Raw genomic sequence first — 20967 nt, 5'->3', positions numbered from 1 at the left:
ACCCCTGACAAATGCATGTCATAAAGTTTCTTTCCTGGGGGTGGAGAGATGTCTGTCTGAAGATATCCAGCAGTGAAGTGGCCCCCACAAGCAGTACACACTCCTCCTTCTTACCCCCTAAATTTCCAAGGGCACTGAAGGAACCCACACAAGTGCTTTTCCCCACAGAGCCAGACATTACTGCGAATAAAAACCAGGCACCTCAGTCACTGAGGCCTTATCAAACTGAGTGCCCCACTTCAGACACCCAGCTTGTCAGAACTTGGTGCAAAAAGCAGACTAAATTTCACCCTACAGTCCTGCCAGAGGCACGATTTCCTTCCCCCGATCCCAAGCCCCAAATTGAAAGGGGGAAAAGCGAAAGCTGGAAGCGACTTACTGCGAGAGTGCTGGGCCTCGGCTGCCGCCACTGCCTTCTGGGCTGCGAGAGCCCTCACCTACCTCTGCCCCCTTCCCCACCACAGCGAGCAGTTAAAGTGTCACTTAACATTCTGGAGAATGTGAAATATACCGCGCGGTGTCAACTCCCCAAAACCATAAAACTAACTTTATGGACCTCACGTGACTTTCTCGAGCCAGTGAGGGGTATCTGTCTGACTTCTCGGCGATTTTTACGATCTAACTTCAAGATAAAACCCCTATCCATTTGACATCTAAATGTCATAGCGACTTTTGGGATAGTTTGCTATGGACAAAGGGGGACAAAGTCAAGGGGTGAGGGGGAAAGAGGGCCCAGTAGAGCTTCCACGACCCTCGGCTGCCTCCTCACCAGCTTCCCCTCCCCCCAAGTCCTGTAAGAAGTTGGGCCAAGCTGGAAGGGATTGAACGGGTAAGTGTCCAGACTCGACTCTTGTACTCAGGGTGGAGGCTGATTTGGATATAGGAGAACTGGGCCCTGGCCTTGGGCCAGTCTGGCTGTAAGGGGAACTAGGGGTCTTCCAGGAGGGACCCCAACTCCTAATCAAGAAAGAAGGTCAGTTAGGCCTCTGGAGAGAGTGCTCTTGATAAATGCAGAGAAGACTGAGGATAAGAAGAAACCTTTGAAATCCAGTTGATTTTTTTTTTTTTTTTTTTTTTTTGCCTTAGTGGGTAGCAGAGCCGAACTGGGATTTGGAGCAGGGGCTAGAGGAGTTGGGATGGCCTGTACCACTCCCATCTGGCCAGGACCTTCTACTCAGGACTTAGGCCCAAATTACTTTCCCTGAAGAGGTTTCCAGAGGCTTTTCTGGCTGGCTAGTGGAAGGCCAGGGTGGAGTCCATCTCATCCTTTCCTTGGCCCCAGCCTCACATAAGGTTTCTGGGCCTTTCAGTCCCCCAGGAATGAAAGCCTGTCCTCTGGCTCAAACACCGCTGACCAAGCCAGGGACTTAGGTGGCTGAGAGGGGCTGCTGGTGTGCACCCTGCTTTCCCTTCTCTGCACCCCAGATCTATCAAGAATAGTGTAGGGTGTGCCCTGTGATGGGAGAGGTAGGCTCCCAGAGAAAAGACAAGTGGAAGGGCAGTGGAGTAGGGGAAACATTTATTGACTTCAAGGAAAGCTACAAACAAATACCAAAAGCGAATCACTGAGACAGGCCCGGCAAAGACAGATTTCACACGTAGCACAGCATCCACTCACTCACTACAAATGGTCTTGGAAGGGAAATGGGTAGGGGGGAGTGGGATGGGTCTGACCCAGACTACCCCCATATTTACACGCTTTGGGCCCTTTATGCCAGACCCATGGATTCACAGAGAAATACACAAGACATTTTACACTGAGGATTATTTTTGTTACCCTACACGCCCAGACCAGGCCGTGTGGGGCCTACACAGGCGGCAGGAACTCAAATCTCATTATTTACCTTCCCTCTTCTTAACATCACCCCTTTGGTCCACCTTGGCTTCCTCCCACCCCAGAACCAAGTCACTAGGAGACTTGGACCCAGGGAGTGGAGAGGGAGGAGGAAGAAGAGGGCGGAAAGACGCAGTCATGGACTCCATCTCTGAGGCCAGCTCAGCTGGGCCTCAGCCACTTAGGCACCACCCCACCTCAACTGCTGCCCCTTAGAGAAGTTTCAAGCTGAAACTCAAAATACAGCGATCATCCTTTTATAAATAAGTTAGAAGAACAAGATGGGGCGGGGAAAGTTCACATTAAACATGCGAGTTTCTTTTCTTCCTGGGGAAGGAGTGCAACCACAGACACGAACATTCAGAAACACTGGTGGATTTGGGGTGAGCGGAGGGGAGTGAGGAGCATGGAGAGAAAATAATTATTATCATTATTATTAACAATAATAACAAGATTAACCAGTCCAGGAGAGAGGGAGCCACAGGCAGACCTAAGACCAAACGAAAAATCTTAACACAAGGCCAGGGCGAGGCAGGCTCGTGGGAACCGGTCCCCAGCGGACAGCGGCAGCGCGGCAAGGCTCGGAGGGGCCGGGGCTGGGGGCGGCACGAGCTCTTGGGCCGCCCAGGGCTCCTTTAGGAGGGCTCAGGGCTGGAAGGCGCTGCCGGCTGTAGCCAGGCTCATACTTTTCAGTTTGTTGTCTTTCTTCCACTTCATGCGCCGATTCTGGAACCAGATCTTGATCTGGCGCTCCGACAGGCAGAGCGCGTGGGCGATCTCGATGCGCCGCCGCCGCGTCAGGTAGCGGTTGAAGTGGAACTCCTTCTCCAGCTCCAGGGTCTGGTAGCGCGTGTAGGCGGTCCGGGCCCTTTTCCCGTCCGGCCCGGTCATATCTGGAGCAGACAGAGTAGAGCCCACGAGGCAACGTTATTCCGGTCAAGGGAGGGGGCACTGGGTGGGAGGGGGGCGTGGAGCAGGACCCAGGCGTCCCCGGCCCCCAGCTCACCACCGCTCCAATCCTCCCCGCTCCAGACACCCCGCAACTAAGCTCGCTTTCTGAACCTCCTTCTCGCAGCCCCCACTTCTGCCGGCAGAGAAGGCGCCCGGCTTTGTCTCTGGCTCCCTCCCTGTGCCTCACTCTTCGCTGGGCTCAGGCGGCCGCTGGCCCCGGGAGGGAAGAGAGCGGCGGCAGTTTTGCCCCGGAAAGCTCGTTTGACTGCTCGCCCCTCCTTTGCTGGCGGCAGTCTCAAAATTTCCGGGGTAAGCAGGACCCTTCCCCACCTTCCATTAGAAGGCTAATACAGCTGGACGAGTAAAACCACCGTTGAGTCTGGGGAAAAATTATTTAAAATATTCCTCTCTAACCCCCCAACTAAAGACCTTCTTTGGCTCTGTCCCCCAAGCTGTGAGGACCCTCTTAGAGACTTCTCCTCTCTGTAAAAAATAAATCTATATTCGAGGAAAAGCCAAGCTCTCCTCACCCCCCCCTCCCGCCCCCGACCCAAACGCAGAGAAGGAACGCCGAGAAGACAAAAAAGGGAGCGAGAGCGACAATTACCATGGCTGATGTGAAGCTTCCTCATCCAGGGGAATATCTGCGGAGTCTGCCCCTCGGGCGCAGCTGTGGAGGTGGTCATAGGTTCTGGCTGCGCCCGAGCTAGGCTCGGGCTGCTTAGCTGGCTCGCGGCTTCCTCAGGCTCGGAGGACGCGCTGGCCTCGTCTATTTCGGTGAAATTGGCGCTGGAGCTGGCTGGGGTCGCCTGGTCGGAGGGGGACGAGGCAGAGGGCTTGGCGCCGTGGCTGTCGCCGTTGGTGCAGGGCAGGGACTCGGGCGAGGACAGGGAGCAGCTCGACGCCGCTGGCCTGAAGCGGGGCTCCTGGGCGGGCGCGGGGAAGGCGCGCGAGCTCTCGCCCACCGACCCAAAGTGGCTGGAGGTGGCCGAAGAGCGGTTGACGCTGAGGTCCATCCCATTGTAATTGTAGCCGTAAGAGCCGGTGTGCATGGCAGCGGGATCCCTGTAAGAGCCGCTCAGAGAGCTGCCACTGCCATAATTTAGCAACTGATAGTCCGGGCCATTTGGATAACGCCCCGAGAAGGAGTTTACAAAGTACGAGCTCATTTGGGTGATTTTGGAGGGCTTGATTTGTGGATCGTGGTCGTTATAACCCTGTGCTTCACGATTTATGATGTATTAATGAATTATAGCGATGCACTGTACTTCGTTTTGCTATGTATGCGGCCAAATATGGGGGGGGTGGAAGGGGGATGGGGGGGCGTTAGAGAATCACGTGCTTTTGTTGACCAGTCGTAAATTCTCGCTGATGACCTCAAGAGGTAATTCATGCTCTATGGTTACAAATAATGACGATCCGAGAATCGTTAGGGCCGATTCAATGCGAGCCTCCGAGAGGGGGAAAAAAGAAGGGGGAGAAACAGGGAGAAGGTTGGCGGCGGCCTCTGAGCAGAGCGCGCCACCTCCCGGTGATCGGCGGAAGCGCACGCCTCAGACCGCCATGGCGGCGACGACTGCCTCCCTGCTGGCTCCCCGCAACCGCAGGGCGAAGAAGCAGCCTGGCGTAGGCTCACTCGCAGAGTTGAGTCTTTCAGAGGAGGGAACCGGTTGAGGCTTTACTCACTTTCTTGGGAGTGGGGTTACTTCTTTCTATTTGTGTTCTTCTCCCTGTTTTTATTATTTTAACTCTGGATCAGATGATCAAATATTGGGTTGCTTTTCCCTTACTCTCCGAGTTGGGTTCGGAAATGGGGGAGAGGGTTGGAAGATGTGTGTGAAAAACAATTATTGCCTCGGGCCCTCCTCCCCTTTCCGCGAGCTCAGCCTGGCCTGCTTCCTAATGGGGCTGTAGCGGCCCACTCACAGAGCCGAGGCCGAGCTGGCAGAGCTGGGCCAAGGGTTGGAAAGAGAAACTTTCCCTTCTGCTAAGTCCCTTAACTTTTAATTTGGAACCCTCTTCCTGACCTCCTCCTCATCCTTAGCCCAGCCTGGTGAATGGCAGAGCAAGACTGGGACCCGCTGAGGTTAAGCGGCCTACTTGTGGGATAAACGGTGGCGGCGACCGTGAAGGCATCTGGGGTTAGGGTGGAAACGTGGCTTTCAGAGTTTGGGATCAAGGCAGGAGCCTTTCACCTCCTCGCCAGATGCCCGCTGTTGCATCCGGAGGCCCCGCTCCAGGCCCCTCGCTGGCGTCTGGGTAGTTTCAGAATGTGCCCGGCGGCCCACGCTTTCCCCGGAAAGAGCTTCTGAGGACCAGCGGCGCCTTGCAGAACGCGCTGGGCGGGCAGAGACCGCCGCAGCTGGGCCCCTTCTGCTGGGCGGCTATTTTCTTTAAAAATAAAAAAGGGAGAGAGGAGGAGGAAGAAAGGAAAACAGTGTCCGCAGCTTGCCGTCTATGTGAGAATGGGGACGGGAAGAGAATGGGTCGTTTTTGGGTCGAGGAGATGAAACCAAACTGCCCCATCACCGGGCCTCCTATCCTCAGGTCTCCAAGGAGCAAGGGGAAAGTCCTGTCTTTGGGCGGGCGCCTGTCAATGGCTTCGAATTCCCGTACTTGTCACTGAGCTCCTACTTGAGGCAGGAAGAGGAGCTAGAGCTTTTCAGGCGAAGAGAGACCCGGCAGCCCTGATTTGGCCTCCGGAGCCACAGGCTGAGATCCGATGGCCAAGACCGGTGGAATCCAGACCATGTGGACAGGCCAAAAACCACTGCCCCAGCAAGCGGGAGGACAGAAAACCGCTGCTCAGGCACAAGACCCGCCTAGTTAAATCTCTGCAAGGGCTCCTGGCTAGGGGGCCTCAGTGGTGTCCCTCGTGCCACGGACAAACGAGGAACAGCTAGAGAATAGGAGGGAAATGGCCCTTCTCTGTCCCCCACGTCTGCACCTGGAGAGGACATTACGAGCTTCATTCAGCACCCGCAAGCTCAGAGCTAGAGCCTGGGCAGGATGACTCCAGCCTTTATCTCAACTGTAACTTCCGAGTCATGTCGGGCCGCTGGGGCCAACCAGGCTCCTGCCTTTGCTGCAGAGTTTCCGGCACCAGGGACCAAGGAGTGGTGGTGGGAGGGCAGTGGGCAGTGGGAGGGTGGTGGCAGGGGAGGAGCAGAAGTGATTGAGCATGAGTTTTTATGTCTTTATTATTATTATCATTATTAATAATATTAATATTATTACCGAAGTATTTCACGTCCAGAGCTAAGACAAGACTACAAACACAACACATAGAAAATTAATAAAATAGAACTTTGTTTTTTCTGAGGCTCTTCTTCTTACTTCTAGGTAGTATGTGCTCCTTCCAGTGGCTTTGGGGAGGGGGGAGGAGAGCGGTCTGGGGTCAGGAAGTCTTCGAGGTCCCCGCTGAGGGAACTGCGAAGCTACCATTGAACCGTGCACAGGGAACAGGGACGAAAAGAGACGCGACACGAACAAGAGTATTTTGCTCTGCTTCCAAAAAACATCAAGTGAGTCCGGTCCTCAGTTCTCACAGGGGAAGTCTGATCGGGCTGAGGCGGGTTCCGCGGGGATGGAGGGGGCGCGCGGGGTGCTGGCTGGGCTCAGGCAGCCCGGCCTCCCACAACCCAGCGAGAGCTCTGCGGGTGGGGGCGTCCAGGAGAGCGCTGGGCCCCGCCTGTCGTGTGCTGGAGAGCAGGTTCCTGGGCTCCCCCCGCCCGCAGAGCCTTCACAGGGCTCTCTGCAGCCCTCGGCTCCCCACAGGCCTCTCATTCGCGTCCCTCTTTCTCCCTTTCTGGCCCCTTCACTCGGCTGGTTTTTCTTCCTCCTCCTCCGCACTAAGCTGAGACGCGCTGAGCAGTTTGCTCTCCTTTTTCCACTTCATGCGCCGGTTCTGGAACCAGATCTTTATCTGCCGCTCGGTCAGGCACAGGGCGTGCGCGATCTCGATGCGCCGCCGCCGGGTCAGGTAGCGATTGTAGTGAAACTCCTTCTCCAGTTCCAGGGTCTGGTAGCGCGTGTAGGTCTGGCGGCCGCGGCGGCCGCTGGGCCCAAAGGAGGAACCTGTTACACGGAGAAGGGATGCTGAGGCCTAGGGTCACCAGGGCCAGAGCCCCCCTCCCCCACTCGACTCTCAAACATGGACTCCAGCCTGTCCCGGGATGCCCTCCACTCCCCCGTTCCCTACTCCCCACTTCCTCACCCTCCAGCGCCCCCTCCAGATTCCCTCCGGGTCTCCTAGGCCTGCGCCTCCAGTCTAGACTCTCGGTGGGGGATGGGAGGAGCAGCTTAAAATTCCACCTGAGACTAGGGGGAGGGGCTGGGGAAGTACTGACCAGGTGTGTCTCTTCCCCCGGGCTGCATCCTTTTCTCCCCATCCTTCTAGCTCCCCCCTCCCGCCCCCCGTGTGATAGATTCCCATCCTTAATCCGTAATGACGTGGATCGATCCATAGTCGGCATTAACTGCTCCTCACTTTCGTGTCCCGCTAATGGACATCAATTTGGGACTTCAGGCCGACAAATAATCCAACCTGAAACCCAGGCGCCTGCTTCTCCCTCTCTCCCTCTCCACCCGCTCCCCTTCTCTTTCCTCCCCTTATTCTCACACCCTCCTCTGACTATCGCCTCTTTCCTGGTGCCTCATCTTTCCCCAGCCCCCCACCCGCAGGGAAACAGTCCCGGACAGACTCCACTATCCCTTGCCAGCATCACTTGCCCCCCTTCCCATGACGCACTCCATTTTCAATGTAATAGTCTTTGGGTGGGGGACCCTACCAGGTCTGGGGGCGCCAAGGGAAAGCCAAGCGCGTGACTTCTGCTCCTTGCTCCTGCCCCGACCCACAATCCCGGCTCTGGCCTGACGCCCCCCGAGAATCCACTTGCTTCCCTGCCTCGGAGTGCGGCTGAGACTTTGCAAACTTTGTAACTCCTGAGGGTGAGCGGACAGAGCGGGAGATCCAATACAGGCTCCCCATCTTCTCTTCGCTTCTGAGATGCCCATCCCACACTCGGTGGGAGAATGGGGGTCTCGCCAATTCTGTCTCCCGGGGTGGGGGCCCGTGGGGTTGCGGCGACCGCGGAGTCTTACTCACTGTTGCACGAATTCATCCGCTGCATCCACGGGTAAACCGGCGTGGAGCACTTCTGTTCCTCGGGCTCGCCGAACACGCTCTTGTCCTGCGCACAGTCGGACTTCCGCGGCTCCGGGTGGAAGGGGGGCGGCTCGTCGGCGCCCGAGAGCGCGCAGGCCGACTCCTTCTCGCGGTAGAAGGCCGGCGCCGGGCCATAGTCGCAGGGCGCCGCTCGGCCGTAGCCGCCGCCCGCCGGCGGGTAATAGGAGGAAGCGGCAAAGCCCTTGTCCTGGCCCGGCCCGGGCCCATAGGGCGCGGGGTAGTGCCTCAACGGGTCCGCATAGCCCGACGAGTAGAGCGGTAGCTGGCCCAGGAAGGACTCCTGCCCGCTGGCCAGAGTGACGGGGAAGGTGGAGTTCACGAAATAGGAACTCATTGGGAGGGAGGCGCGCGCGGCCGCTGCTGCTCCGCCGGGTTTATGATTTGTTGTGTTTTATAGTCCGAGCGCCGCGCCTATTAGTAGTATATCTGAGATTGGGTTTTAGCTGAGGGGGGATGGCGAGGTGCCAGTGAGGGCCAGAAGGAAATACAACCATCTGATCCAACACTGACCAATGGCAGAGGCAGGAATTGTCAAATAGCACCCAGGAGGAGCGCAGACCGCACGAGGGACCCGCGCACAAACCTATCAACCTTTTTTTTTCTCCTTCTTCTCCTTCTCCTTTCTCTCTCTCTCTCCCCCCAACAACACGACACGTCCTGTTCCACCTACGTAGGATCTGCGAAAGAGGCGTCTGTGCCTTTGAGGGAGGAGGGAGCTTTGGATTGAGACCACCCCATCCCCTAGTGATTAAATAAATATATCCCTCCCCTCCCCACGCAGGATAGGAAAAAGTTAATTGTGTTTCAGAAAAGTTAACCCCTGCGTTGCTTGAGCCCCATTCCCTCAAAGGAAGGGTAACAGTCCCTGAATCTCGAATCTCAATCGGGCTGGGAAAGAACTAAAGAAGAAGGTTTGTTTCTAGGATTTTGTGTTGGTCCAAGGGGAGAAGAGTTCTCCACTAATTAGCCTCATTTCCAGGAAAAGACAGGTGAAGAAGAAATTATCTTTTCTCCAGGTTTTGAAACCCGTTCTGTTCTTTTTGTTTCTCAGATCTACTCTATCTCTTCCAAGCCCGGGGTTGTTATTATTCCTACTTCTCTGCAACTCTTATGGTCTGAGCAGCAGGCCAAAGCCTGCTGCCCAGAAGACCCTGGATGGCTGGGGAATGGGAGGAGGGTCTGAGCTCAAGCTTCTCCCTCTGGCTCTTCAGCGAGGCTAGGAGCTTTTTTGAAGGCTATGGCTGCTGCTGCCTAAGACATTTCGTATGGTTCTTGTATGCACTGCTTACTCCTGGCACAGGAAGGGGCACTGGTGAAAGGGACTAGCCCTCTCCTCACTTGGAGATATGGAGAGGAGTCATGAGGGGCATCCCCCAGCCTAGGTTTATCTGATTCCTAACCTTCTTGCCACCCTCACTCCACCCCCACCTCCTACCCACCGAAGACTTACTAATATCCTGGGCTACACTTTCTTAGGAATCAAGGTTGTCTCAGAAAGTGGGTATAGGGAAGAAATCGGTCCTCCTTCAATTTAGTGTCCTCAAATTCTCCTGATATTTGAGGTGATCAGAGACCACCAGGAAGAGAGGGGCCCTTGCTCCTTTCCCAAGTCTCTTCAGAAGCTGGCAGTTCTTTTTTAAATTAACTGTTTTCCAAGACTTGATTCTGGTTTAGTTTTATAAGGAGGGAGGGGTGTTCGAGTCCTCCTGAGGACTTAGCAAGCAGCTTACAACTATCAGCCAGCATCCCCTCTGCAGATGCTCACTACCCTTCTCAGCATCTCTACGATCTCTCGCACATCTCATGTTTGGATCACCAGCTTTACTGCTGTACAAAGCTTGGGTGTGAGAGAGAGTGTACATCTCCGGCTCTCATCTAAGGAAAATAAGCATTGAAGCCAGGCTAGAAGACTGAGCTGCATTTTCGATGTTTCTATATGCATGTGGATGCCAGGCAGTAAAGGGTGACCACCTTTGGACCTGGGGCCAGGAGTGGGTCAGGATGTGGAACAAAATCTGATGATGAAAGGGCCAGGCTGAGCCTCCTCTCAAACTGCTCTTTGGACTCCTTTTTGTGGGCCAGCTCTACCCACTGAAGATGATATAAGACACTAGGGAAAATGGTAGAGGGCTGAGGTTGGTGACTAAGGGTGGGAACTCAGTTGGTTACGAAGTAGCCTGCAAGGGCTTCCTGAACTCAGGACAACTTCTAAGCTGGACCTTCATAGCCAAGTGACAATCCCTTCTTAGCCTGACTCTATGGCTGTTTAATCAAGATTTAAGAAAAATAAGCTCGAGCCTCCTAATGATGGAGAATAATAAATGCTCCATTCTAGCTGCGATTGGGCCCACTCCTACAGAGGAATGGGGGACATTTGGGCAGAAGAAGCAAGGTGGGATAGTGCCCATATGCGCCTCCCTCCCTCTGCCACGGAAGCTGGGCCTTGGACCTCAGTCTTCTCTGCCTCCTTCCCAGCCACAATGTCCCCATCCTAGGACTGGAAGGTGTGGGCTTGCCTGTGAAGTCTGGATGAAGTAAGATTCCCCTGTGATAGAAGCAGGAAAACAACTTATCCTTAGAGTCACAGCCCCCAAATTAACCTCACTTCTGCAGGTTGCCTGTCGCGAGATGGAGCCACAAAGGCAAGGCCTGGGCGCCTGGAGTCCAGCATGAAAGGAAATAGCGCCTCATCGCTCTTATCTAAGCCCAGAGGTATTTATGAGCGTTTATTCCTCTGATCCGTTTGTTTGGGAGAAAGAGCAGGCAGGCAGGCATAGCTGGGCCAGAGACCGCCTGGTTTCTGGAGCCAGATCTCTACGAATCTGTCTGTGGTTCGGTCCACTGCCGCCTGTGTCTGTCTGTCTCCAAGGGGGAATATGTAAATACACGGCGAGTACAGCTGTCTGCTGGTCTGGGGTATCTCTCCCTGCCTCTATGAGGAAGCATGTGTATGGAGAGGTGGATATAAATGTGTACCAAGTCTTGAGTACATAACAGAAGGATTGTACAGAATCCCCACAGGCAGGATTTATAATTGTAGTTTTCTGTGCTGTGAATCTGCTGTCCTGTGGATGAATATACATTCCAGCTCCCACGGAAATGTCTCAGTTGTATTCAGCTCAAGGGTAAAATTCTCCTTTACCAGCAACCTCAGGGAGGAGTATTTGCCTGTGTGTGTCGAGGGGTCGGGGAATTGAGACATTGTCCACGCTTCCCGTTTCCTCTCAACTACAAAGCTATCCTACACCCAGCCCTTTGGGTTGTGGGCACCTTGGCCCACCCCCGCTCCCAGGTCTGGCTGGGGTGGGGTGAATTAAAACATCTCAACCCAATTCTGTGATTCTCTAGGTTTAGAGAACATAAATGTTCCTAGAGGGAGAAGTGTGGCCACTCCCAACCTTTGGGAGCTGCTTAGATGGGACTTGGCCTTAAAATGGGCCAGTCCAGAGTGGTACAAAGACCTCATTTCCATTATGCAAATGAACGTGTGGTCTCTGATCTGGAGGTGGGGGGATGAGGAGGGCGGTGGCGCTCAGCTCGCTCTCTCAGTTTCCTCCCCACAGGCCCGCCAGCACCCTAAGAGCCCTGAAGTGTTTCAACTCTCCGTACCAGCCTCCTTCCCTTCCCCACCTGTCCTTTGGATTGCCCACAGGAAAAAAAAAAATCCCCGAGGCGCCCAAGACATTTAAGGCGTGCTCCCTCGGGGCCTCCCGCACTGGGCTGGGCTTTCTAGCCGCGGAAAAGTCACTCTTGCTGCAGAAAAACTGAAAGGGCTGCCCCTGTGGCCCAGACTCGCCAGGCGCCGAGGGCGGCAGCCGGCGTGTTTGCCCCCAGCACCGCCAGGCCCCTCGACCTCGGCAGCGCCTCCGGCTTCGAGCCAGACCCTAGTAACACCTCGGCCTGCCTGGCACTGCAGGCAACTTCCTGGAGCCCCCGCCCAGGAACTGGGGCCACAGCACCTTGAAAGAAGTAGCCAGAGCTTCCTCCTGCCGATTGAAAGCCCGAGCTAATCAGTAACCCGTGAGACAGGAGCCAATATTCAAACCCGCAGCAGAGGCGAGGACCCCCGCCCTCACCACCCCTTCTGGGAAAATGGTCAGGTTAGGCGGGTGTGAGGGGTCCGCAACGCGGAAATTACAATGGTTTGGTTCCTTAGTAATTGATCTCCACTCCCACTCCCATTTTTTCCCCCGAAGTATATTTGTGTCTATTTCCCTTGAAATGATGACGAATAAGGGAGGGGGCCCTTGCTCATTTGCAGACACCAACAGTTTCCAGAAAACTCGGCTCAATTACTTCATCACGGACTCACCGGCCAAGGAACTGACCAAGACTCACAAGCCAACCCCGAGAACACAGACCCGGTTGTCTTTTGACAACCGAGTGGAACTGCCGGGCCGTCGCCGCCTCTGCTGGTACCTCCCTTGACGGAAAAGAAAACCAAATAAACCTTGAACAGCCTTGGCTTCGGATCTCTGGAGCAGCCGGGATGAACCCCTCTCGTGCTTGCAGTGTAGGCTGGTGGGCTCGCGACCGTGATCCCCCAACCCTTGGATTCAGGGCCTCCTGCCCGCGGGATGCAGTGTTAGTCCTCTTTAAATATGCCCTAGAAAAAGCTGCTTTCCCCAGCCAGCCGCCAGATTTGGAGCCAGGATGGGGCGGGCGAGGGGGAGGAGACATTTGTCCTCTAATCCATACGCAAGCGGACGTGAACCAAGATCTAGCGACAATCTGGGCCCCAAGTCCCCCAAATTCCGCCAAACCTGAGCGGCGGTGCTCCAGGCGTTGGGCACGGTTCAGGCAGCGTGGCGTGGCTTGCCAAAGTCGCATGTCTCCGAATGGACGGTAGATGGCAGCAAACCGCATAATTTGGGTCAGAGCAAACTGTCTAAAGGATGATTTATACTCACCGAGACTACAGGAGAAAAAGACCTTTAGTCTGGGTAGGTTTGGGGAATTTTCCCTTTGAGAATAGGTTCAGAGTGCCGAGAACTTCTCTGGCTGCGCAGCAAGAGGTCCCTCCAGGTACCCAGTCCACGCCTGCTGGGAAGGCATCCACCAGGGCCACCTCCCACGCCACAAGTGGCTGCATATGTCTGTTCCCAGCTCAGGATTGAGAGGGCTAATATCCCCCTCCAAAACCCCAGACCCCATATTCCCTGGGCAGCCAGAGGCCCGAGGCTGAACGCTCTGGGTCTGGTATTTTACAAGAGAAAAGCAGATCACCTATTCCTGTAAATCTGCCCTCAGCGCCCAAAGTCTCTCTTATCTCTTGGCTTAAGGCTCCCGCAGAAGACCTCTCTATTTTTAAGTCCTCAACTAGCTGCTTGCGCCTTCTTCCACCCCACCAGCTACTTTAGGAATCTCTGTCTCCCGCCCTAAGGTTCTCCCCTCCTCCCCAAGAGGCCTGGCTGGGTAATGAAATCAGGCGCCGGACGGACCGGACTAGCTATCTGAGCTCAGCACCAGGCAGCTTTCCAGTCCAGACACCATCAGGTCCCCAACTGGGTTTTCTTTTTTATTTTGTTCTTTTTTGTTTTTGTTTACAAGCCTAAAACAACAACACGCTAAACAGCTTCTTCACAATCACCAGGTTTGGATCCAGGAAAGTTTGAAATGTTTTCACTTCAGACACACACACATGGCCATTTTCTCCACCGAAATCCACACACCCCATACCAATAAAACACAAATAACAGAATCAATATTGCACCGAAACCAACACGCTGTAACCTACCGCGTTAAAAACCACAAAATTGTCTCCCTGCAGAGCAAGGCTCCCTCCTGCTGGAGAGGCGAGAGAGATGGGGGCATTCTCAGGCAGGCTTCCTGGGGGGGGGGGTCTCTCGATTTGGGTGCCTCCACTTACGGCCCTTTAATTTCAGAAATGTCTCCGAGGGAGATAATGAGCATTTCTCTGTAAATTGTTCTTTCTGGTTCTCTCTAGCCGCTTCCTTGCCCTCGCCGGCCTCTGCGGAGATTCCAGGCCCTCCAGAGACCAGGACGTCCCTCAGCGCCACCGCCCCTCGTGCCAATGCTGCCGGGAAACTGCCGATTCCCGAACCGGGCAAGAGAACAGAGCGGGGGCAATTAGGGGAGGCCAAAACGAGGGAGGGATAGTGGGAGGGGGAGGGGGCGCAAACCCACAGAGGCCGTAGCAACGGGCTTTTGCCAGAGCTTGGAAGCCCAGACACCCCCATCCTCTTTCGAAAACCCCTCGCTTCAGCCTCTCCTCGCTTAAAAAGGCGACTAAGAGCTCGCCTCCGTGGCCCCTTTCGGTTCCTCCTCCCATCTCCCCTGCCTTGGGTCCCCCTCCAGGAAGCAGCCACCCCTCTTTCGATCACCAAATTTCCTGGAAAGTCGCTCCCTGCAGCACCCAGAGGTGGGGTTCAGCCCGGTCTTGGACGGCGGAGAATGGAGACAAACCCAAGCCCCATCCTCTACAAAATCGAGGCGAAAGAATAAGAATATTGTAGAATCTCCCTTACCTTTGCAGACCGTGGTGTTTCTATCCTCGGATTGAAAGGGGAGGGGAGGAAGAAAAAAAAAAAAGAGCGTTCGGTTTCTTCATCTTCCAGATAATATTGTCCCAACCTGAGAGCCGTCGCTTCCCCTTCTCTGACTTGGGAGGGTGTTTCTCTTTTCTGATATTTGCATAGAAAATGGACTAAGTTCTGGCTTTGAAAAATGGTATCAGGCTGCGGTCCTGGGCAGATAGTCCATTTACCCTCCATGATGACTAAAATCCCAGATCAGCAAGCAAATTAACTTAGGAATTAAAATTATTTTTGGTTCTCTTTTGTGTAATTCCCACCCCCTCCTTCCCTCTCTCTTCTTCCCTCTTCCCCTCTCTCTTCCTCTCTCTCTTTTGCTTTATCGAGCTGATACTGAAGTATAAAAATATCAAGAGGCTGGAGCCCTGAAGGACGACAGTGCTCCGACCTAGGTGTGGTGTCCAAAAGAATGCTGCATTATAACCACCAGGGAAATGATAAAAAGTTCATGTTCACGATCGCCCGGCCACATGACCGGCGCCGGCCAATCGCTGGATTCAACCACTCATAAACTTCTATCACAAAGTTGTAAATTTTCATAAAACAACAAGGAATTTATTGCATTTCTTCATGGCTGCTCCACCAGCAACCCTTTTCTCAGTCGCCATCTTCTTTTCTTCTCCTTCTCCTTTTTTGGGGAAACCCCAATCTGAGAAAGGGTGAGAATTGGGGAGCAGGCGATCAGACGGAGGAGCCACAAAGATCCATCTGGGAAGGGTGTTCTTATTAGAACCTCCCTATTCTCACAGGAGCTCTGGCCCCATCTTCTAGTAAAAATTCACCCTAAATTCTCCATACGGGTACCATTCTAAGGCAGGTGGGGTTAAGTCGGGAGCAGCAGCTGTTGTCTGGAGTTGCCACTTGCATCAAGGCAAAATGAAAGCTCCAGTGCCCCCTCTCCTCCTCTTAAAGCCCCCCTCATTTCCAGCCCTATTTATGAGGGGATCGCCACCTGTGAGGCTTGCAGCATTGCAGCTGTGGGGGTCCTAAGTCCCCTGGGGCCTAGTTTTCACACGGGGAAGGAAAGGTGGCCCTGATGGAGGCCAAGGTGGACAGTGTAGCAACCAGATTCTTGCCTCTGCACCCGAGAGATTGGAGGAGGCTGAAGCCTGATGGACTCCTGCCTCTTCCACCCAAATGCCGGCATGCCCAGGTTCCCACTGACAACTCCACGTGCTCTCCAGGGTTTTTTCTGGTCATTTGTGGAGACACTGCAGGTTCAGGGGCCCTTAACTTACAAATTCAAGTTAAACAGATTCTAAAACATGCTTGCCTTCCAACCCTCTTCCCCTATTCTGTCCGTAAGCTGTTCTTTAAATTTAAATAACCCAAGATTTACAATGGAATAAATACCAAAAATCAGCTCCGCAAGTCTAGCTGCTTAGAAGCCAACCTCCGAGCTTTTAATCACTCAACCAGAGGTTATTTTGGGAGCAAAAGCCATAGCACGAACAACAAAATTCACCCCGTGTTTCACAGGTCCTCCGAAATACTCCCATATTTTGAATTAAGCTATTAGCACCTAAATTCAGGAAACGAAATAACCTCCCCCAAAATGTTTTTCTTTTTTCTTTCTTTCTCTGTGCTGCGGAGAAGATTCCAGGTTGCTGGCGGCGCGGAGAGCCGGCGGAAAGGCGCGGAGGAAGCAGGCAGAGCGGGGGCTGGTGGTGCGGAAGGCTCAGAATGCCGGGATGCGGCCACACTAGCCGGTAAACTCGCCGCTCAGGCTTTCGCCCTTGGGGCTCAGTTTTCCCGCCCTCCCCATTTAAAAAGTTTTATTTGGATCACTGTGTTAATTTAGAATAGATACATTAAAATAAATTAAAGTAAAATAAACGGAAATAAAATAACCGAATAGCTCTTTCAATAATTGTTTGCCGAATAATCCGGGAGTATCCTGGCATTGGAGGCCTCTCTCGGCCGCGGTGAGGTCTGTGCTGCCCGCCTGGCCTCTGCCCAACACTGCCCAGCTCTTCCTCGTAAGGGGCCCAGCACTTTGCATTTCAGCCCTGTTTGGGCCCCAGTGGCACCGCCAAGCCCTGGCTTGGCTTGAAAGTCAGGTTGAGGAAGTTCGTGGAACTGTGGGAGTTTGGTTTGGTTTTGTGAATGTGTGTGACAGAGCATGTTGACTCATGGATGTGTTTACTTGGGGGCAAATGTGAATCTGCGTGTTTATAAGCCAATGTGTGAATGTAATTGGTATATATAAATGTGTCTGTAAGTGAGTGTGAATGTGTGTTTACTTATGAGTGTATGTGAACATGAATGCATGTGTCTGGGCATGGAGTTGGGATGTGTGAATGCCTATATGTGTATTTGTGAACATATGAATATGGGTGTTTCTTTGTGGCTGTATGTGACAATGTGTATATTTATTTATGTATGATGTCAACCTGTAAATATGTGTGATTGTATCTATTTGCCTATGTCAGCATGTATAAAAGAATGTAAAGGGAACGTGTGTGATATCGGGTTCACTAGTCAGCTGCCCCCAGCGCCTGAGCACCAGAAAAAAAAAAAAAGCAGACCCCAGCACAGAAAGAACTGGATGGACTGCAGAAATTTGAGCAGAGAAGTGGTAGGATGGAAGGCTAACCATAACCCCCTCCCAGCCTTAGTCACAGAAACTAGAGCATCTATTTATATTTTAAATTGTGTTTTATTTCTCTGTTCTTCAGATACACATACAATGTAAAGAGGATCACAGGGGTTGGGGGGAACAAGAAGCATCAGGGCAGCCCAAGTGCACAAAGAGGACACTCAAGCTAGTCCGTGGGTCCTTGGGGCTACCTAAAGCCCCCTCAGTGGGGCTACTGGGAAGGCGGGGACTCAGGAGGGGGGATGGACAACACACATTAGTCTAGACCCACAGACCACAAAGACAGCGTCAAAGAGGGGGGCTTACAAAACAGCGAGATTTTACAAAGACCTTACAATAGGGACGTAGAAAAAGGGAGGCAAATTCCAGAAAGCTACAGAACAGGTAGATGATGTCCTTCCCATATTGTACAAAACAAACACGGCAGACTTTTCTATAGGTAGTTTTTTTTTTTTTCAGTGTTAGAAACCAAATTTTCACCTTTTCTCCTTAAAAAAAAAATTACCTGTTTTCCATTTAAATAGATCCCTCCCCCCATTTGATTTGAGTTTCCTAGTTCAGTTCTCAGAGTTGGGCTTCTCCCTCTCTCCCTTCTCGTCTCTCTCGTCCTCTACCCTTTCTCCGTCCCTCACTCTTCCTCGTCCTCCTCCGCCTCGGCCTTGTCCTGGCCGGTAACCCCGGGGCCCACATTCTTGTTCTCCTTTTTCCACTTCATGCGGCGATTCTGGAACCAGATCTTGATCTGTCTTTCCGTGAGGCAGAGCGCGTGCGCGATCTCGATGCGCCGCCGCCGCGTCAGGTAGCGATTGTAGTGAAACTCCTTCTCCAGCTCCAGGGTTTGGTAGCGCGTATAGGTCTGGCGGCCTCGCTTGCGGTCGGTCCCTGAACACAGTGTTTAGAGGATAAAAATCAGTGTGTGCGGAAAAAGCCACGAGAGTGCCCATATCCCTCCTCTTAGACCCCGTGTGTGATTTGAAGTCAGCGGTTGGAAGAGCTCATTTCCCCACTAAACCAAATTCTCACTTTCCATACCCCAGCCTATGCCTGCCCTCTCCCAGTGTGCAGACCTTTCTAGGGGCCTCCGAAGGCAAATATTCCCATTTTTCAGCCAAGAAGTGTTTCAACCTAGGGGTTCTGAATCCAACATCTAACTCGCTGGCTGTTAGAGGCCCAGTGCCCAAGGAGGGTGTGTACAATGAAGAGAGCTTAACCAGGGACCCCAAGCCTTCCTTTTTGGATGCTGACTCTGAGGGTCTTTGGGGTAGGGGGGCAATGGAAACCATGCAAGTAACCTGGAGTATGGCTCTAGGCCTGGTCTCAGTGTTTTTCCCCAAAGGACAAGAAGATAAAGAATCTTCATAGGTCCACTTGTTCCTCTCCTTCCCTCCACAAGTTCTCCTCCTTCCCTCCCTGCCAGCCTGTTTGGAATGCGGAGAAGCAGAAGAATTTGCAGATTTCCTTGGAACATGGAGTTGGTCTGAGAGCCGCTGCCCTCTGATGACTAATCTTCCAGTGAGTGGCTAAGGTTCTGACAGGGCCAAGCTGTCCTGTCTGCCCACCTACTTAGACAACCCAGCTCTCCAAAGCAATCTTCAAGCCCTCAGGAAGGTACAGGGAGAGAGGAGAGACAGCGGCCTGGGTTAGGGTAGAACATGAAGTATCTGGGTGGTGGGGGCTGAAGGGCAAAGGGGAGCTTCCCAGGTTAGGCCCTAAGTCCTGAGGAGGCTTGGGAGAGGTGGGGGTTCTAACCCTCCAGAGAAGAAACAGGTAGGAGGAGGGACTAGGGGCTCCAATTTCAAGTCAGATAAAAGCCAAGCTAAAATGTTTAGGTTAGAAAAATTTGGGCTTTGATAAATCAACCAGAAAGGCAGTTGAATTATGGAGCGGGTAATGGGGACCGTGACCACGAATACTGACCGTGTAAGAGCTGGGCTTCTCCTGGCCACCAACCCTGGTTAGACTGGGAGCCTCTGACCACAAGTCTTGGGTCTTCTAGACTTTGGGGTTGGACCCTGAGTCCAGGACAGCATTAAGAAGGATGTCTGGGACAGGCTTGTCAGGAGAACCCACGGAGCCTCTGGGCTCTTGGGGCTCCTACAAGCATCCCTAAAAAATGGCTCAATGGGCTGTACTTTCTAACTATCCTTTTGGCTTCATAAAGTCCTAGTGCCTCTGTCAAGAGGATATTCACCCTTTTGGAATAATACCTGCAAACTTGGTCAGTTCTCCAGGGGCACTTAGGAGCCTTGGGAAGGGCACCCAAGGAAGCCAGTTGTACTCCCATGAGGTCTCTGCCCCTTTCTCTAGTTCTGCCGCCCCTTCCCAAGTTCCAGATTGGGATTCTCATCCCTCTTGGCCTCAGCCCCCACCTCTCTCCACCTGTCTCTGGCTCTGTGTCCCTGGCTGGATCCTAATCTCTCATACCCCCTCCTCCCGCCATGCCTCTAGAGCCCACCTCTAATTGTCCAGAAGGGAATAATGGGGGAGCATGGTTGGCTGGGAAGGAAGGGGGAGGGGAGAATTGCTCAGAGCTGCGGTCCCCTCCCCCAGACCTTATCCTAGCTGGGGCTGGGGGACACACCCAAAGCTGAGATTCCCAGCGGGGTGAAGGAGAAGGGAGGGGGGAGACCCTAATGGCTATTCTCTGCAAACCCCAACCTTCCTCCTCAAGACAAACGGCTTCATCTCCAGCCCGTGCCGGCGCGGCTGATAAATATTTAAAGCTAAAAGGCCAGGAGGAAGGGTGGGAGTCGAGCTGAGGGCTTGGAGCGCCGCGGCGTCAGCGGTGAGAGATCCACCGAGAAGCAGAGCGAGCCTGAGAGCACCAAGCAAAAATGGGGGTGGGGGCGGCGCGCCGGGTCGCGCGGCCAAGGGAGTGCCATGTCCCCAGGGCCGACCTTCTGCCGGGAGCGTTGTGGAAGCAGAAAGGGGCACTTGGCCGGGAAGGGGGCGCCTTCCGGGGAATGTGCCCGGTCCACAGTGGCTTGGGACAGCTCGGTGCGCGGCGTTACCTGAGCTTCGCATCCAGGGGTAGATCCGGAAGTTACTCTCGGCCGCCAAGTCCGAGTCCCTCTGCTCCTTGGCGCCCGCCGCCTTGGCGGGGTCGCCGGCACACACCCCGGAGAGAGTCTGCTCAAAGGGTGCGCAGTGCATGTTGAAGGAACTCGGCTCGAGCCCATAGCCGGCTGCGTAGACGCCAGCTGCACTCTGGCCTGCCATGCCCCCCCCGCCGGGGTACAAGCCCTGCATCGAGGCGGAGAAGGAAGCGCTCGACCCCGCTCCATAGCCCGGGCGCTGGGGGTTGGAAGCAAACGCACAAGAAGTTTGTTCGGGGAAGGCTCCGGTGGCGAAAACCGAACTTGCGGCTGGATATTTAGAAAATAAAGCATTCGCATAATACAATGAACTCATAATTTGGCCGGATGATTTGTAGGCAGGGACGTTTTAGTGTCGGTTTTACGAGATTCCTTGATATATTACAGAATTAGAGTCCAGATTTACACCAAAAAGGACCCCCTTTTTCCTCTCTGGACCACGTGACTCCGCCCTCGTGACGTCCCCTCCGCCAATGGCCGGGCAGCCTCCCCACGGCTCCCGGTAATGTGGAAAAAATTGTGTGGCGTTGGATTTATAAAATATGATCAATAATGAATGGGGAAGCCAAGCCCTGTGGATTGGGGTTGGGGGCTCAAGGGCTGCTGTCGACCTCCGTGGGCTGGAGGCAGCTTGCAGGCGAGATGTGGGGAGGAAGAGACTGAATAAAAGAGAAAATAACCTCTGAGCGACCTGTGTTGTCGTCCCCCACCCCACCTCCCCAGCCAGTTACCCAGCGAGAAACAAA

At 53.8% G+C, this 20967-nt stretch overlaps 4 protein-coding genes and 1 long non-coding RNA gene across 7 annotated transcripts in view; 1 reads left to right on the top strand and 4 right to left on the bottom strand.

The window, feature by feature from the left end:
- HOXB3 (homeobox B3) overlaps positions 1 to 504 on the bottom strand; it is a 41233-nt gene extending 40729 nt beyond the window's left edge. Inside the window, exon 1 of one of the 2 annotated variants that reach the window (XM_011382668.2) lies at positions 380 to 504. The gene's annotated coding sequence lies outside the window, so the exon portion shown is untranslated. The remainder of the gene's footprint in view (positions 1 to 379) is intronic. The other variant, XM_023524661.1, reaches the window with a different exon arrangement.
- Positions 505 to 593: 89 nt separating this feature from the next.
- Positions 594 to 16377, top strand: LOC105307251. Of its 2 annotated transcripts, XR_897196.2 has the most exons (4): positions 594 to 829; positions 10587 to 10685; positions 12235 to 12916; positions 13921 to 16377. It is a non-coding gene; the product is annotated as an uncharacterized LOC105307251 (long non-coding RNA). The 2 variants fall into 2 exon arrangements; XR_002777675.1 differs by having other exon boundaries at positions 607 to 829; positions 12235 to 16377.
- Positions 1503 to 4269, bottom strand: HOXB5 (homeobox B5). The gene is made up of 2 exons (XM_011382664.2): positions 3393 to 4269; positions 1503 to 2727 (listed from the first exon to the last, which is right to left on the bottom strand). The coding sequence occupies exons 1-2, from the start codon at positions 3952 to 3954 to the stop codon at positions 2480 to 2482; spliced, it is 810 nt and encodes a 269-aa protein (XP_011380966.1). The 5' UTR covers positions 3955 to 4269; the 3' UTR covers positions 1503 to 2479.
- Positions 6078 to 9104, bottom strand: HOXB6 (homeobox B6). The gene is made up of 2 exons (XM_011382666.2): positions 7893 to 9104; positions 6078 to 6862 (listed from the first exon to the last, which is right to left on the bottom strand). Exons 1-2 carry the CDS (start codon positions 8305 to 8307, stop codon positions 6603 to 6605), a joined length of 675 nt encoding a protein of 224 aa, XP_011380968.1. The 5' UTR covers positions 8308 to 9104; the 3' UTR covers positions 6078 to 6602.
- Positions 16378 to 17166: 789 nt separating the features above from the next.
- Positions 17167 to 20702, bottom strand: HOXB7 (homeobox B7). The gene is made up of 2 exons (XM_011382663.2): positions 20138 to 20702; positions 17167 to 18008 (listed from the first exon to the last, which is right to left on the bottom strand). Exons 1-2 carry the CDS (start codon positions 20535 to 20537, stop codon positions 17755 to 17757), a joined length of 654 nt encoding a protein of 217 aa, XP_011380965.1. The 5' UTR covers positions 20538 to 20702; the 3' UTR covers positions 17167 to 17754.
- Between the last annotated feature and the right edge of the window lie 265 nt (positions 20703 to 20967).

The sequence above is a fragment of the Pteropus vampyrus genome, unplaced genomic scaffold (genome assembly GCF_000151845.1).
Source record: "Pteropus vampyrus isolate Shadow unplaced genomic scaffold, Pvam_2.0 Scaffold486, whole genome shotgun sequence".
Lineage (NCBI taxonomy): Eukaryota > Metazoa > Chordata > Mammalia > Chiroptera > Pteropodidae > Pteropus > Pteropus vampyrus.
The sequence above is the reverse complement of the archived record's forward strand: the minus strand, read 5'-3'. Positions and strand labels throughout refer to the sequence as shown.